This window comes from Jaculus jaculus, chromosome 1 (assembly GCF_020740685.1).
Source record: "Jaculus jaculus isolate mJacJac1 chromosome 1, mJacJac1.mat.Y.cur, whole genome shotgun sequence".
NCBI classification, from domain to species: domain Eukaryota; kingdom Metazoa; phylum Chordata; class Mammalia; order Rodentia; family Dipodidae; genus Jaculus; species Jaculus jaculus.
In genome coordinates, this window is record NC_059102.1 from 243,489,082 (window position 1) to 243,503,745 (window position 14,664).

Sequence of the window (14,664 nt, forward strand, 5' to 3'; positions counted from 1 at the left end):
GAAAGAAGACAATCTAGGATCTTTGGGTGCCTCTGGCAGACCTCAACAGTAATGGGAGCAGGTGCCCTAGAAATCGCCTCATCCCCGGAACCCACTGCTGGTCCATGTCCGGGGCTGACCATCTTCCCACTCATCAGCCCCTTCAGACCTGCTCTCAGAGGCAGTCTGGTGCCGCAGCGCGCATGCTTGATTCCCGCCTGAGTTCTGGCGCTGGCTCTGCTGTAGCTATATCACTCCCCTGGGTCTCTGGGTGTTCATCTGTGAAGTGGGGTTTGCCCAAAGGAAATGACAGGTGCACGTGACTGCTACATGCCAAGCACTGTTTGCGAGCTGCTCTTATTAGCCTGGCTCTCGGCATTAGTCTGGGATGTAGCTGTCCCTTTGAGGTTGGTCACAGTATGGAAAGGGACATCTGCTTTGCCTTTTGTGCATCTGGCTTATGTGGGTGCTGGGGAATTGAACCTGGGTCCTTTGGCTTTGCAGACAAACACCTTAACTGCTAATCCATCCCTCCAGCCCTTTTTTTAAAGAAGAGACAAAATGGCTCAGCTGGTTTCTCCTGGAGACACTCAGGTCTTCCTCCCCATCTAAGTCTACCACATTCCCAGGACACCAGGAGGGTTCACAGAGGACACGGACATTGTCGGGACACCAAATCTGCTGCTGCAAGCAAGTGAGCCGCCAGCGAAGGCAAGGCCAGGCACTCCATCAGGATACCCTTATGTCTCTATGGCATGATTTTCTCTTGAAAAGCCTGGCTGCCAATCATCCTATTTGACCCTCCCATTTTAGAGATGGCAGACCCTAGACTCAAAGAGGGCAGATGACTTGCCTGCCAGTTACTTAGTGATAAAGCCAGGACTCGAACCCAAGTCTCTCAGTCCTGAAGCATTGGAGCTTTGGAGAAGTACTAAAGGATGGGAGCGTGGGACTTTGAAGTCAGAACAAAACCACAATCCTGCCCCTACTCTGGACTAGCTGGGTGGTCTCAAACAAGTTACTTAACTGACCCTGTTAAGGCTTTGAACTCCATGATGAAGGTAGTAGGAAGTGGGCTGGAGAGAGGCTGGCTTCATAGATAAGCCACTTATCTATGAAGCCTCATAATATAAGCTAGTTGATAGGGTTTACGGGATTAAATGAGATACCACAGAACATGCTTGGGCCGGAGAGATGGCTTAGTGCTTAAGGCACTTGCCTGCAAAGCCAAAAGACCCAAGTTTGATTCCCCAGGACCCACATAAGCCAGATGCACAAGAGGACACATGTGTCTGGAGTTCGTTTGTACACAGTGGCACATACATCTGGAGTTTGTTTGCAATGGCTGGAGGCCCTGGTGTGCCCAATCTCTTTCTCTCTCTCTCTCTGCTTCTTTCTCTGTCTCTCACAAATAACTAAATAGAAATTAAAAAAAAAAAAAGGCTGGAGGGATGGCTTAGCAGTTAAGGTATTTGTCTGCAAAGCCAAAGGACCCAGGTTCAATTCTCCAGGACCCACATAAGCCAGATGCACAAGAGGACACATGCATCTGGAGTTTGTTTGCAGTGGCTAGAGCCCTGTCGTACCCATTCTCTCTGTCTCTCTCCCTTTCTTTCTCCCTTTTTCTACCAACTAAATAAATAAATAAAAATACTTTAAAAACATTTTTATTTATTTATTTGACAGAGAAAGATGGGGGGAGAGAGAATGGGTGCGCCAGAGCCTCAGCCACTGCAATCAAACTCCAGACACATGCGCCATCTTGTGCGCAACCTGTGTGCATGTGTCTCCTTGTGAGTCTGGTTTATGTGGGTTCTGGGGAGCTGAACCTGGGTCCTTAGGCTTTATAGGTGAGTGCCTAAACCGCTAAGCCATCTCTCCAGCCCACTTCCTACTACCTTAATCATGGAGCCCGAAGCCTTAACAGGGTCATTGCCACTTGTCAGGCATCACCACTTGCTAATTCCAGGTCTTTCTCCGTTACTGCCCTTACCACCAATCCCCTAACACACATGCATGCATGCATACACACACACACACACACACACACACACACACACACACACACAGAGAGAGAGAGAGAGAGAGAGAGAGAGAGAGAGAAAGAGAGAGTTCAGACTCCCTAGTGATCACTCAATTCCTTTCTATTTCTGTACCTTTTCACACTCTGTCCACCGTGCCCTTCCCTGTCTCTTCACCCGAGTGACACTTCTCAGACGCACTACAAGACGCACTGCCTCAGTATGTCCTCAAACCCATTTTTGACACGAATGAGCTGATGACTGCTTAAATGAGCAGTATTGCCCCAGCATCACCACGCCACAGCTCTGCACAGCCTTCTGCGTTCAAGTTCTGCCTGAATGCACTCCACGTGGCATTTTCCCAGACAGCTCTCAGATGTGGGCACGGAAGACAATGATCCTCACCCTGAAGATGGAGAAACTGTGGCCCAGAGAGCATGAGTGACACCGTGGTTAGGATCCGAGACAGGGCCTGAAGCCAGGCTTTCTGTCGGGCAGGCAGGCGCTCTTCTCATGGGATGGAGAGAAGCGAGACCTACCCATCTGCCTCAGGCCCTGCCTGTCTGGATTCCCCAAGCAAAGGGGACAGTGGGCCTGGGGTAGACACTAATGGTCTAGTCCTCCAAGCCAGTGGGCTGTCCACTACCCAGAAAGCGTAGAGGAAACTGACCATCTGGGGTGGTTTGATTCAGGTGTCCCCTATAAACTTAGGTGTTCTGAATGCTGGGTTCCCAGCTGATGGAGATTTGGGAATTAATGTCACCTGGAAGCAGTGTATTGTTAGGGGCAGGATTATGGGTGTTATAGCCAGTGTCCCCATGCCAGTGTTTGGCACACTCTCCTATTGCTATTGTCCACCTTATGTTGGCCAGGGGGTGATGTCCACTCTCTGTTCATGCCATCATTTCTCTCTGCCATCATGGAGCTTCCCCTAGAGCCTGTAAGCCAAAATAAACCTCTTTTTTTCCCCCCACAAGCTGCTCTTGGTTGGGTGATTTCTACCAGCAATGTGAACCTGAGTGCAACACCATCTAACCCCAAAGTGTCAGGCCTCATATAAAAGCAACAACTTCATAAACTTTAAGCAAAACGTGTGATTCACAATATTTTTTTTTATTTACTTATTTATTTGAGAGCGACAGACACAGAGAGAAAGACAGATAGAGGGAGAGAGAGAGAGAATGGGCGCGCCAGGGCTTCCAGCCTCTGCAAGCGAACTCCAGACGCGTGCGCCCCCTTGTGCATCTGGCTAATGTGGGACCTGGGGAACCGAGCCTCGAACCGGGGTCCTTAGGCTTCACAGGCCAGCGCTTAACCGCTAAGCCGTCTCTCCAGCCCACAATATTTTTTAATTAACAATTTTACTTCAAAATAAGTGAAAGTCCAACTTTTCCTATGAAGTTCTCTTTGATGCTTTGGATAAAGTGACACCCCAATACCTGCTCCTCTTTGTTTTAGCTTTCCAAGCTCTCTGCTGGTGCCCTAAGCAAATGTTTCATCTCCCCACAAATGTGGAGCAAGCGCAGGCTATCCTGGCTCTCACCTCGTGGTTTTGGCCTCCTGGGCACACTTGCCTGCCTGCCCTGTCCAGTGGCGAAGCTGGATGGAGGGAGAGGCTGCCGGGGGCAGAGGCCGCTAGTCACATTGGCATGGAGTGCAGACAGATGAGAGAGTGAGGAGGAGCGGGTTCTGCCAATGAGGGCAGGACAGCTGGTATCTGTGGGAGGAAAATCCTAACCATGCCGGCAGTGGCACAGCTTTCTGGTCAAGGCCCCTTTATTTAGAGGAGAGATGGGGACCAAAGCCACCTTCCCCACTTCTTTGTCTTGCCCACAGAGTGTCAAGAAAGGTTAGGGCTGACTGTCTGCCTTCCACAACCACGGATTAGGAAGGGCCACAGCAGGACCCACAGCCAAGGATGTCAGAGGTGCTTCTCATACACACTGTATATGCCACAGTTTTCCCCTGGCTAAATGCCAGGCCCGAGTCTTAGCCTCCAACCCAAAGTATGTATTCACCTGCATCAGATGGATATAGGTGTATCTGAAATTCAATTGGGTTCCACAGGCAGGTATTAGGCTCCTGTCATTTTCCCAGCCTTGTGCTGGGTACGATGTACATATGACCCAGTAGTACCTGGGCAGAGAGCAGCAGGCTGGCTTCCCTTACTCCACGCCCCCACTACCGCACCCCACCCCGCCCCCGCCCCCGCCCCCCACCACCCCGTCCTGCACCTGTTCCCGCTTCCACCTACAGGCTTAGCCCTGCTGCCCTGGAGCCCCTGCTGGGCAAGAGAAGATCATCTACTGCCCTATCATGGGTGGTCCAGGGTCTAGGATCACAGGCCCTCACCACCCACTTAAGTAGGAAATGGGTGTCTGAACCTAGCTGCCCTCCTCCCATCAAGTCCTGGGGCAAGAGCCAGCTATGGGGAGGAGACAGCCCCTTCTCCATGCTTCTTTGGGGGGGGCAGTCTCCACCCCACACCCCAGATCCCATGGCAAAATGCCAGTGGCCTCAGGACTGCTGCCCTGGTGGCCCTACCTAGGGAAGTCCCATTCCCACAGTCCTGCAAACGCACGCAAGTGCACACGGACACCCGCTGATGGCGACAGCACAATTCCCTGGGCCACAGAAGGGAGAGGGGCTGCAGGAGAAGAGGAGCTGAGGTGAGGCCCGCGCTGTGCCCAGACCCAGGAAGCTTGGGATTGGGGGGGAGGGGCGGCAGTGACTCACAGTGACTGCAAGCTGGGGAGCTCCCACAGCGCCTCCGCGGGGATCCCCCGGAGCTCATTGTTTTGCAGCATCCTGAAGGGGAGAGAAAGGGCCGTCAGGAGCACCACCCGGGCACTGGGACAGGACCAGGAGGACTCCTCCCTTGAACACCCCCCTTCTCCTTCCAGGATGGAACCCAGAAAGGACAGTGCAGTCCTCACCCCGCTCATGGAGACTGGGGTACTGCTGAGGAACACAGGGAACGGGGAAGACCTGTGTGGGGGAGAAAAGGTGTCTCAGAAGGGCTTGTAAGTTGTAGCAGGAAGAAAGAGGATGATGACAAGAAATATCTACGCATGGTGGCTCAAACCTTTAATCCAGCACTTGAGAGACAGAGACAGGAAGAACACAAGTTCAAGGCCAGCTTGGGCTGCAAACTGAGTTTCAGGCCAGCCTGTACTACATGGTGAATTCCAGACCAGCCTGGGCTACCCTGAGATGAGAGAGAGAGAGAGAACAAGAACCAGAGATGGGATTCTGTCAAAGTTTAGCCAGGAAGTGTTTGAGGAAGTACGGTATTTTCTCCTAGGTCTCAGTTTCCCTGTCCATTCAACTGAGAGGCTAAAGGTTTCTTTGTGGAAGGGTTAGATGAGGATGAGGTAAGACTAAAAAACTGAAGACTATTCTTGGGCCATCAGGGCCCCCAACACATATGCTTGGAGGAGTCTTTGTCTACAGAAGCAATTTGAAGCACCCAGATCAGTGCACAGACCTCTTCTGGTGACCCCGTTTCACGTAAGCACACCTACAGACGTGATATGTCAACCAGTGGAATGGTCTTTCCTAGGCTTCCTGTCTGGAACTAGGGCTGGCCACAGACCCCACACCGGATCCACAGAGTCCGAAGCTCCTGGGCTCCAGGAACCCCTTGTGCAAGGGAGAGGCTCAGAACACAAGAAGGGGAGCAACAAGTGTGGGAGCTCAGCAGGCTTAGGTATAAGAGGGGTCTTAGGAAAGCTAGAGCAGGCACCCCAAAGTACAGGGAGACCCCTGAGATGGGCACCCTAAGCAACAATCTTACTTGTCTGGTTCTAAGGGAGACACCGGGCAGTAGAACTAGGATGGAGATACTTGATGGGTAGCTGTCGCCTGCACACTTTTTTTTAAAATTAATTAATTAATTTATTTATTTGAGAGCGACAAAGAGAGAAAGAGACAGAGAGAGAGAGAGAGAGAGAGAATGGGCACGCCAGGGCTTCCAGCCTCTGCAAACGAACTCCAGACACGTGCGCCCCCTTGTGCATCTGGCTAACGTGGGTCCTGGGGAACCGAGCCTAGAACCGGGGTCCTTAGGCTTCACAGGCAAGAGCTTAACCGCTAAGCCATCTCTCCAGCCTGCCTGCACACTTTTTGTGGCATGTGTATTGTGCGGGCAGGGCATACGTGTGTGTGCATGGATGTGTGTATGCACATGCATGTGGAGGCCAGAGGTTGACATCAGGTGGCTTCTTCAACCACTCTTCTGTTTTTGTTTGTTTGTTTGACTTTTTAAAATTTATTTGAGAGAACGAATTGGTGCCCTGAGGCCTCTAGCCACTACAAATGAACTCCAGATGCACGTACCACCTTGTGCATCTGGCTTACGTGGGTCCTGAGGAATCAAACCTTGGTCCTTAGGCTTCACAGGCAAGTACCTTAACCACGAAGCCATCTCTCCAGACCTTGTTTGACCTTTTTATTGACAGCTTCTATAAGTAGAGACAACAAAAAATATGGAACACTTCACAAATTTGTATGTCATCCTTGTGCAGGGGGCATGCTAATAACCTTCTCTGTATCGTTCCTATTTTAGCATATGTACTGCTGAAGTGAGCACCCATCTTTATTTTTTGTGTGTGAGAGTGTCTTTCTTTTTTTCCCCTTTATTATTTTTTTTTATTTTAGAGAGAGGGAGACAGAGAGAGAGAGAGAGAATTGGCATGCCAGGGCCTCAGCCACTGCAATCAAACTCCAAATGCTTGCACTACCTAATGGACATGTGTGACCTTGCGCTTGCCCACCTTTGTACATCTAGCTTATGTGGGATCTGAAGAGTCATGGGTCCTTAGGCTTCACAAGCAAGAGCCTTAACCGCTAAGCCATTTCTCTAGCCTGAGAGAGTGTCTTTCTACTGACCCGGAGACTCAACAATTCAGCTAGACTAGCTAGCCGGGAAGTCCTCAGGAATCTGCCATCTCCGTTTCTCCAGTGCTAAAATTATAAGTGTGTGCTACCGCATCTGGCATTTTATGTGGGTGCTGGGCATCCAAACTCAGGACCTCAAGCTTGTTCAGTAGTACTTTACCCACTGAGCCATTTCCCCATCCCTACCTAAACATTCTTTATCTCTAGGCTCTAGATCCAGAAATGAGTGGAGAAGGGTACGTAGGGAGCTCAAGGAAGAGCTGGGAAGCAGATGGGAAGGATGTCACTGTCTGACCTGGGAAGAGGGGGTGAGCCTTCTCCCCAGAACTTGTTGATGGAGAGGCCATGAATGTTTATAGGTCTGCCTCAAAGGCTGGTCAGGCTCCCAAGAGGCATGGGAGAGGGTGAGCGCCCACTGAGCATCTACTTGTGCCTGGCATGGTGCCCACACTGAGGGCTTCCAACCTCCCCTTACAGTAGTTCACCAACTCACCTCTCAGCCTGGAGGCTCGGAGAGGCTGAGCACTCATCCTGAGAGCTCTCAGGCAACACCAGGCTTCAGGAAAAGTGGCCCATTTCCCAGCTTTTGCGTTCAGTGACAGTAACAGCTAATGTGCCAAGCCTGTCTCTTGGAGCTTCATGGGCATTCACTCAAACTTAGCCTGGTAACAGCTCCACCACATGGGGTCATTGCTATCATCATGTTGAGATCACTCAGTGGGAAAGTGATAGGGCTGGGTTTTGACCCAAGAGGGTTGGAATCCACTCTGAATCAGGATACTGCATAACATTCTCATAATGGCTGCAGAGAAGAAGGGCAGGACAATGCTGAGAGCTCTGGAGATGAGCCTGGCAGCTGTGGGTGCCTCCTATGTGGCCACCCTGGCCAGTCACACCCACTGTCTCCCCAGACCTCCTCTGAAGGACACAGGAAAGTCCCAGCTAGGGAGCATATCACACTGCTTGGGCCAACGCACACTTTGGGAAGTGGGGGCTCATTTGGAGACAAAACTGAATAAGGGAGAACAAGGGCAGATTTGGGGGGCCCTGGGATCAAGGACCTCACCCCATTGAAACAGAGGAGTCCAGGCTGCAGAGTGGAGCAGAATGCAGAGTAGCTAGAGGGTCCAGCCCCTTTCCACATATAACTCTATGGTACTACAGGCCTCTCTTCATCTCCTTTTTTGTTTTATGTTTTTGCTTTTTCAAGGTACGGTCTCACTCTAGCTCAGCTGACCTGGACTTCACTATATAGTCTCTTGGTGGCCTCAAACTCACGGTGATCCTCCTACCTCTGCCTCCCGAGTGCTGGGATTAAACATGTGTGCCACCACGCCAGGCTTTCTTCCTCTCTTTTTAAAATGTGTGTGTGTGTGTGTGTGTGTGTGTGTGTGCATGTGTGAGTGTCCGTGTACCCCTGTCAGCTTGTATGTCGGTCCTTGCTGTCCACCTTTGCTGAGGCAGGGTCTCTTCTTGTTTGCCTCTGGGTCTGCCAGGCTAGCTGGTCCACAAGCTTCTCTTGTCCCCACCTCCCATCTTGCCATAGGAATGCTGTGGCTTCAGGTCCCGATTTATGTCAGTTCTGGGGATCCAAACTCAGGTTCTCATACTTTCAAGGCAAATGCTTTGCCTAATGAGCATTCATGATCCTGCAGGTCTCTCAAGCTTCCTGCCCTTCCAGTCCAGGCTGACAGCAGCAAGGGACCTTTCTGATGACAAAGTTGTGCTTCATGGGTGGAATTTAACTTGTGGGCCTCCCCAGTTTACTTAAAACTTACATGGTTCAGGACATGGTGGCACACACCATGCCTTTAATCCGGCACTCAGGAGGCTGAAGAAGGATTGTCATGAGTTTAAGGCCAGCCTGGACTAAATAGTGAGTTCCAGGTCAGCCTGGGATAGAGGGAAACCCTACTTAAAAAAAAAAAAAAAAAAAAAACAATAACTAAAAGTACAGGGCCAGGTATGGTGGTGCACACCTTTAATCCCAGAACTTGGGAGACCAAGGTAGGAGGATTGCTGAGTTCAAGGCCACCCTGAGGCTACATAGTGAACTCCAGGTCAGCTTGGGCTAAAGCGAGACCCTACCTCAAAAAACAAAACAAAACACAGTACAATGTTAGGGCTGCAGAGATGGCTTAGCAATTAAGGCACTTGTCTGTGAAGCATAAGGACCCAAGTTGGACTCCCCAGTACCCACGCAAGCCAGATGTACAAGGTAGCACATATGTCTGGAATTCATTTGCAGTGGCTAGAGTCCCTGGCATGCCTGTTCTGTCCCTCTCTTTCAAATAAGTAAAATATTTTTTAAAAATTTATTTATTTATTTGAGAGAGAGATAAAGAAATAGGCAGGGGCTGGAGAGATGGCTTAGCGGTTAAGCGCTTGCCTGTGAAGCCTAAGGACCCCGGTTCGAGGCTTGGTTCCCCAGGTCCCACGTTAGCCAGATGCACAAGGGGGCGCACGCGTCTGGAGATCGTTTGCAGAGGCTGGAAGCCCTGGCGCGCCCATTCTCTCTCTCTCCCTCTATCTGTCTTTCTCTCTGTGTCTGTCACTCTCAAATAAATAAATAAAAAATTAAAAAAAAAACAAAAGAAATAGGCAGGTAGGTAGAGAGAGAGAGAATGGGCATGCTAGGGCCTCCAACCATTGCAAATGTACTTCAGACACATTCGCCACCTTGTGCATCTGGCTTATGTGGGTCCTAGGGAATCAAACCTGGGTCCTTTCAAACGCCTTAACCACTAAGCCATCTCTCCAGCCCCTAATTTTTTTAAGTACAATGTCCAATATCCAGGCTCTGAAGTCACATGACCTGGATCCCCATCCTAAGCTCTGCCCTCTCCAGTTGTATATAAGTGCTTAGACATCCAGGTCCTCATCCATGAGTTGGTGGAAATGATGCTGACCTCATGCAGTGATTGCATGGATCGAATAAAATAGTACCTTACCTCACAGCAATGTCATATGCACAGGAAAAGCTGTGGCTGATGTCATTAATTACTGTTCTCAGTTCTACCACTTATTATGAAGGGAGTTGCCTCCCGTCTCTGGGTCTTTCAAGGGAAGAGGCTTCAAAAGGATGCATAAACTTCCCTCAGAGGACTGTGGCTATTGCTCAGTGGTAGAATGTTTGCCCAGCATGTTCAAGGCCCTGGGTTCCATTCCCATCAGCGCAGAGGATGGTAATGATGATAGCTAGAGATGTAGCTCAGCAGTAAGTTCTTGCTGGGCATGTGTGAGACCTTGGGATTGATCCCTAGCGCCACAAACAAATAATTTCACCTGCTGGTAGGACTCGGCTATCCAATCTCACATAATTGCATAGGAAGAAGTAACATAGCAGATAGGGGACGCTATCCCTCCTAGAACTGGGCCCGGTCACAAGACCCCTAAGGTGGCTGGAGCTCCTTGAGGACCTGGCAAACCTGTGCTCAGGGCGAGTCAGAAAACATGCAGAAGGGGAGTTCTGTTCTCCTCATGTGCTGGACCTCCCACCCTTCCAGCTTCCTGACTCCTGAGTGGTGAGCACTTCTTACTCGGATCTCCATGGACTACCTTGTGACCCTCATGCAGAGACCTCGGCCTGCTCTGAGCAAAGATACAGGGAAAATGATGGGTAAATAAGCAACAGGGTGGGTCACAGCTGCCCATGCCCCTCCACGGGTCCTGGAGGCTACGTCTGGTTACTGCCTAGGTGAGCTGCACCTTCAAGGAGCACTTCCATGGCTCGGGGTCCACATCAGCTCCTAGCCACACCCCTCTTTCTGTGACATCTCAGTGAGACATACAAAGAGCTTTAGGATCTCCTACTTGTACCACCCCAGCACAGACTGCAACAAGTCTGAGAGCAATTAACTTTCCTTTCAATGTCAAGGGGCCTAGGGCCTCCCCAACAACTCAAGGCAAGCCAGATTGCCTGGCCATAAGGAAGTCCTTTCATGAATGAATACCCAGCAAGCTGGAGCTCAACGCACTTGTTGGCATCGGATCTGTCTGCTTCTTCTGCTCTTCCCCACCGTTGCTCCTGTATGGATGCAGTTGGGTAGAAAGACCTTAAATAGGGAGCAACCGTTTTTTTCCCCCTCATTAGACAATGGATGGAGGCTCAGAGCGGGGAGGTGACCTGCTCTGAATTACTGAGCACACTGATGGCAGCATCAGGACCAGGGCTCCAGGCCAGTGTTTCTTTCTGACCTGGCTCTGTCTGGGTGAGGAGAGTAGATTTAACTCAACTCTTTTAGCCCTGGCTACATGTCAACATCAGGATCACCTGGAGAATGGGGCTACGGGGCGGCCCATCCAAGCCTCTAGGGTAGTGTCTTTGGAGGAAGAAGATGAGGTCTCGTTTGTTTTCAAGCTTCTGGGATGAGTCTAAGGCACAACCTTGGGCCCATTGGCAGTGCAGTTCTCATCATCTACCCGACCAGTCACGAGGAGCATGCTCAGAGGAGAATCTTTCGGGCCAGAGAGGCATTTAAGGGCAGGAACCATGAGTGTCACAGCCCACAGGGAGCAGGGAGGCAGCCCACAGCCGCTTTCCCAGTGCCCTCCCCCTTGGATCAGGGAGGTCTGGTGGCGTCACTGGAGCGGGTGGGTGAGACAGCTCAGAGAACCCACCCACCGTCTACACCCTCTGGAAGTGTTCCTGTGTATTGTGATTTCTGTGCTGGTAAGGTTTTTATTAGTATTATTATCATCTTGTCATTCTGGGGATCAAACTCAGGACTGTGTGCATGCAAGAAGTACTTTGTACTGAGCTATAGCCCCAGACCCTGTCTTTTCTTTCTCCCTCTTTCTTTCTTTCCTTCCTTCTTTCTTTCCTCCCTTCCTTCCTTCCTTCCTTCCTTCCTTCCTTCCTTCCTTCCTTCCTTCTTTCTTTCTTTCTTTCTTTCTTTCTTTCTTTCTTTCTTTCTTTCTTTCTTTCTTTCTTTGAGATAGTGTCTTACTATGTAGCCCAGGCTGGCCTTGAACTCAGTGATCCTCTAGCTTAGCCTCCCGGGAACTGGGATTACAGGCGTGTGTGCTATGGCTAGTGTCATTGGTTTTGGTTTCAGTCCTGCAGCTAAAAATATTGAGAAATTAATGCCAACTCACTCGCTCTAAAGGTAAGAAAACTGAGTCTGAGAAAGCGGAAGTCTAAAGAATCCTCTCTGACACCTGTTCTGGTGAGGCCTGGAGCCTGGTCTTAGATCTCTCTGCTGCACATGCGCCCACTTCCTGTCATCCAGCCCTTCGGAAGGGCAGAGCTGTCCTTCTGCAGAGGTTCTCCCTGGCTACACGCAGCCTCCCCGCCTCGAGCCGAGCTGGGAAGGCTCAGGCAGAGGTCAGCGCTCTCAAACAACTTGGATTCCTCCCGGCTCAGTTCCCTTCAATTCATCAACGTGGACGCAGCCCAGCTCTGGCCCAGACATGGCTGCCGTCCAGCCAGGTGGAGGACAAGCAACCCCAGACTGCCTCATGCAGTGTGGAGAGGGCTACAGTAGAAGCCTCAGGGCCGGACCAGAGAGATACTAACTCTCTTGAGTTCCTCTGCCATGCTGAAGGTGTTAGCTCGGAAGCAACAGGCTTTGTCTTCTGGAGCTTTCGTCTTTACCAAGAAGACGCCGCCAGGATCCTCAGTCCCAGACTGTGGGCTCAGACTCTGACCAGGGGCGATGGTGATGAGCTCCTCCTGCTCAGGCCCCCAAAGGCAAGGAGAGGAGGCAAGCCCTTGAGCCTCCCCCCTTATTTCTCAGATATGGGCCTGGTGAGAAGCAGCAAGAGTCATAGTTGGGGGCCATATTGACCTGGACTAGCCACAGGGGCTTTACTGGTCTGCAGAGGAGGGGAGAGGGCCAAGGCTAGGCCTTGCCTACTTTCTTAGAGGGCAGCGCTGGGAAAAGCAGCCTGTCAGGGAAGGAGATGACACACGTGCCCTTGGGACCCAGGGGCTCTGCCACATTGCCCTGCGCTCTACAAAGGTATCATGGGCGGAGCCTTCAGGGGTCCACATGTCTGGGACGGCAGGACCCATGGCTTCTCTTAGGGCAGTTATGTGATGGGCTGTGGCGAGTTTGGCATCTGGGCTTTTGTGGCCTGTGGGACAGATCTGATCTGAGCACGAGGCTGGTCTTTCCTGCAAGGACTGGCACTTAGTTGGCTCCTGTTCAGAGCTGGTGGGCTTGAAGACTTGGAAAACTGCAGAGGAGGTGAGGGTCAGCACAGGCATGGGTATGTTCAAGGAAGAGGCTCAGCCAGCCATAGCCCCTTAGAGCAGATCAGAGGGAGCCCAGCATGGTGGCACATGGTTTTAATCCCAAAACTCAGGAGGCAGAGGTAGGAGGACCGCTGTGAGTTCGAGGGCAGCCTGGGACTACCTAGTGAATTCCAGATCAGCCTGGGATAGAGCGAGACACTACCTCAAAAAACCAAAATAATAATAATACAAAAAGAAGGTATCAGAGGGGGAATCCCTCATATCTCATGTGGCCTTCAGGAGGACAAGAAGGATGTGGGGTGTACCACCTCCCCTGGCCAGGCAGACCTCAAAGAAAAGCAAATGCAGCCCAGAGAATGCCAGACTCATCCCATACAAAAAGAAGCTCTTGGGCTGATAGTGGTCTCTACTGTTCAGTTTTTCTTGCTAATCCAAGAGACAAGCAATGGAAGGACCTGCAACAGGGGAAGTGACCTCAGATGTCACAAAGGACTTCACACCCAGGACACATGCAGACCCTCCTGTTCGGAAGTTCTAGAAGAAGATTGTGGGGGTTCCAGTCCACCCACTATCCCTGCACAGAGGGTCTCTGCAGACAGGGAGGGCACAAAGGCTTTGGGAACTGGTGGTCTTCGAAGATGGACCAGGAGAGGGTCAGTGGCAGAGTGGGGGGTGAGTAGCCACCCCAGCTTCTCCTGGCTGACCTGCTCCCTGGGCCCGGCGCCTCTGATGGGAAGGGGGCGGGCAGGCTGCGGTTTCTCTTGGGCTTTGATTTATTGCCTAATGCAAGCAGAGAAGAAAGAAGAGGCTCATCTCTGAGCCCGGAGTCTTAGAAATGGGACGTGAGCCTCACATCTTCTGAAGCCCGGCAAACAGAGCCCTGTTCTCTAATCCGGCTTGCAGGTCTGAGCCTGCCGCTGGGCACAGACATGCCACCAAGCAGGCCGCCTGCACTGCACAGTGGGTTCGCGATGCCTCCCTAGTCCCTGGGGGCAGCAAGGTTTATAGGAAGCGAGACAGAGGGGGCAGGAGGAACTGAGAGGCAGGGAACAGACAGGCGGAGAGAGGGAGAGTTGGCTGACACAGGGCAGAGGAGAGGGACACAAGAACACTGGGGACCACAGTGAGGCAGAGGGAACGGGGGCTTCTGAGCCCTGGAGTCAGAGATGTAGAGGCAGTGAAGGGAGGATCCGGAGGCCAGGGGCACCAGAAGCCTAAGATGCTTTCTTACATGTAGACGCTGAGGGGAAGGGTCGCCCCTGGCTGCTCTGAGAACTAAGAAATGAGATCTGATTTGGGGTGGATATTGTCCCCACCCAGGGCACAGAACTGGCTTTCAGGCTTTCTTCTCCCCTCAGCCAGATGCTCTTGTGCATCTGTACAAGGAAGAGCTGCAGGTAGAGCCGGCGCCGAACAGCAGAGCTGGGGAATGGCTCACTGTTGTAGGGAAGCCCCAGACACTCATTCACTTGCTTTAAGATAAACCCTTCCAGACTCGTCTCTGGGGTAGTGCAGCCTCTGGGAATCTCCTACTCATCCTCAGTCTCTGCATCCATTCCTCCCACC

The 14,664-nt window shown here is 51.5% G+C and overlaps 1 protein-coding gene and 1 non-coding gene across 2 annotated transcripts in view; both read right to left on the reverse strand.

The window, feature by feature from the left end:
* The window catches only part of Lgr6 (leucine rich repeat containing G protein-coupled receptor 6), a 153,094-nt gene that overhangs the window by 98,128 nt on the left and 40,302 nt on the right, over positions 1 to 14,664 (reverse strand). Inside the window, exon 4 of the mRNA XM_045140196.1 lies at positions 4,737 to 4,808. Within this exon, the coding sequence (XP_044996131.1) occupies positions 4,737 to 4,808 (72 nt within the window). The remainder of the gene's footprint in view (positions 1 to 4,736; positions 4,809 to 14,664) is intronic.
* LOC123458198 lies at positions 6,482 to 6,591 on the reverse strand. Its single transcript, XR_006635496.1, has one exon. It is a non-coding gene; the product is annotated as a U6 spliceosomal RNA (small nuclear RNA).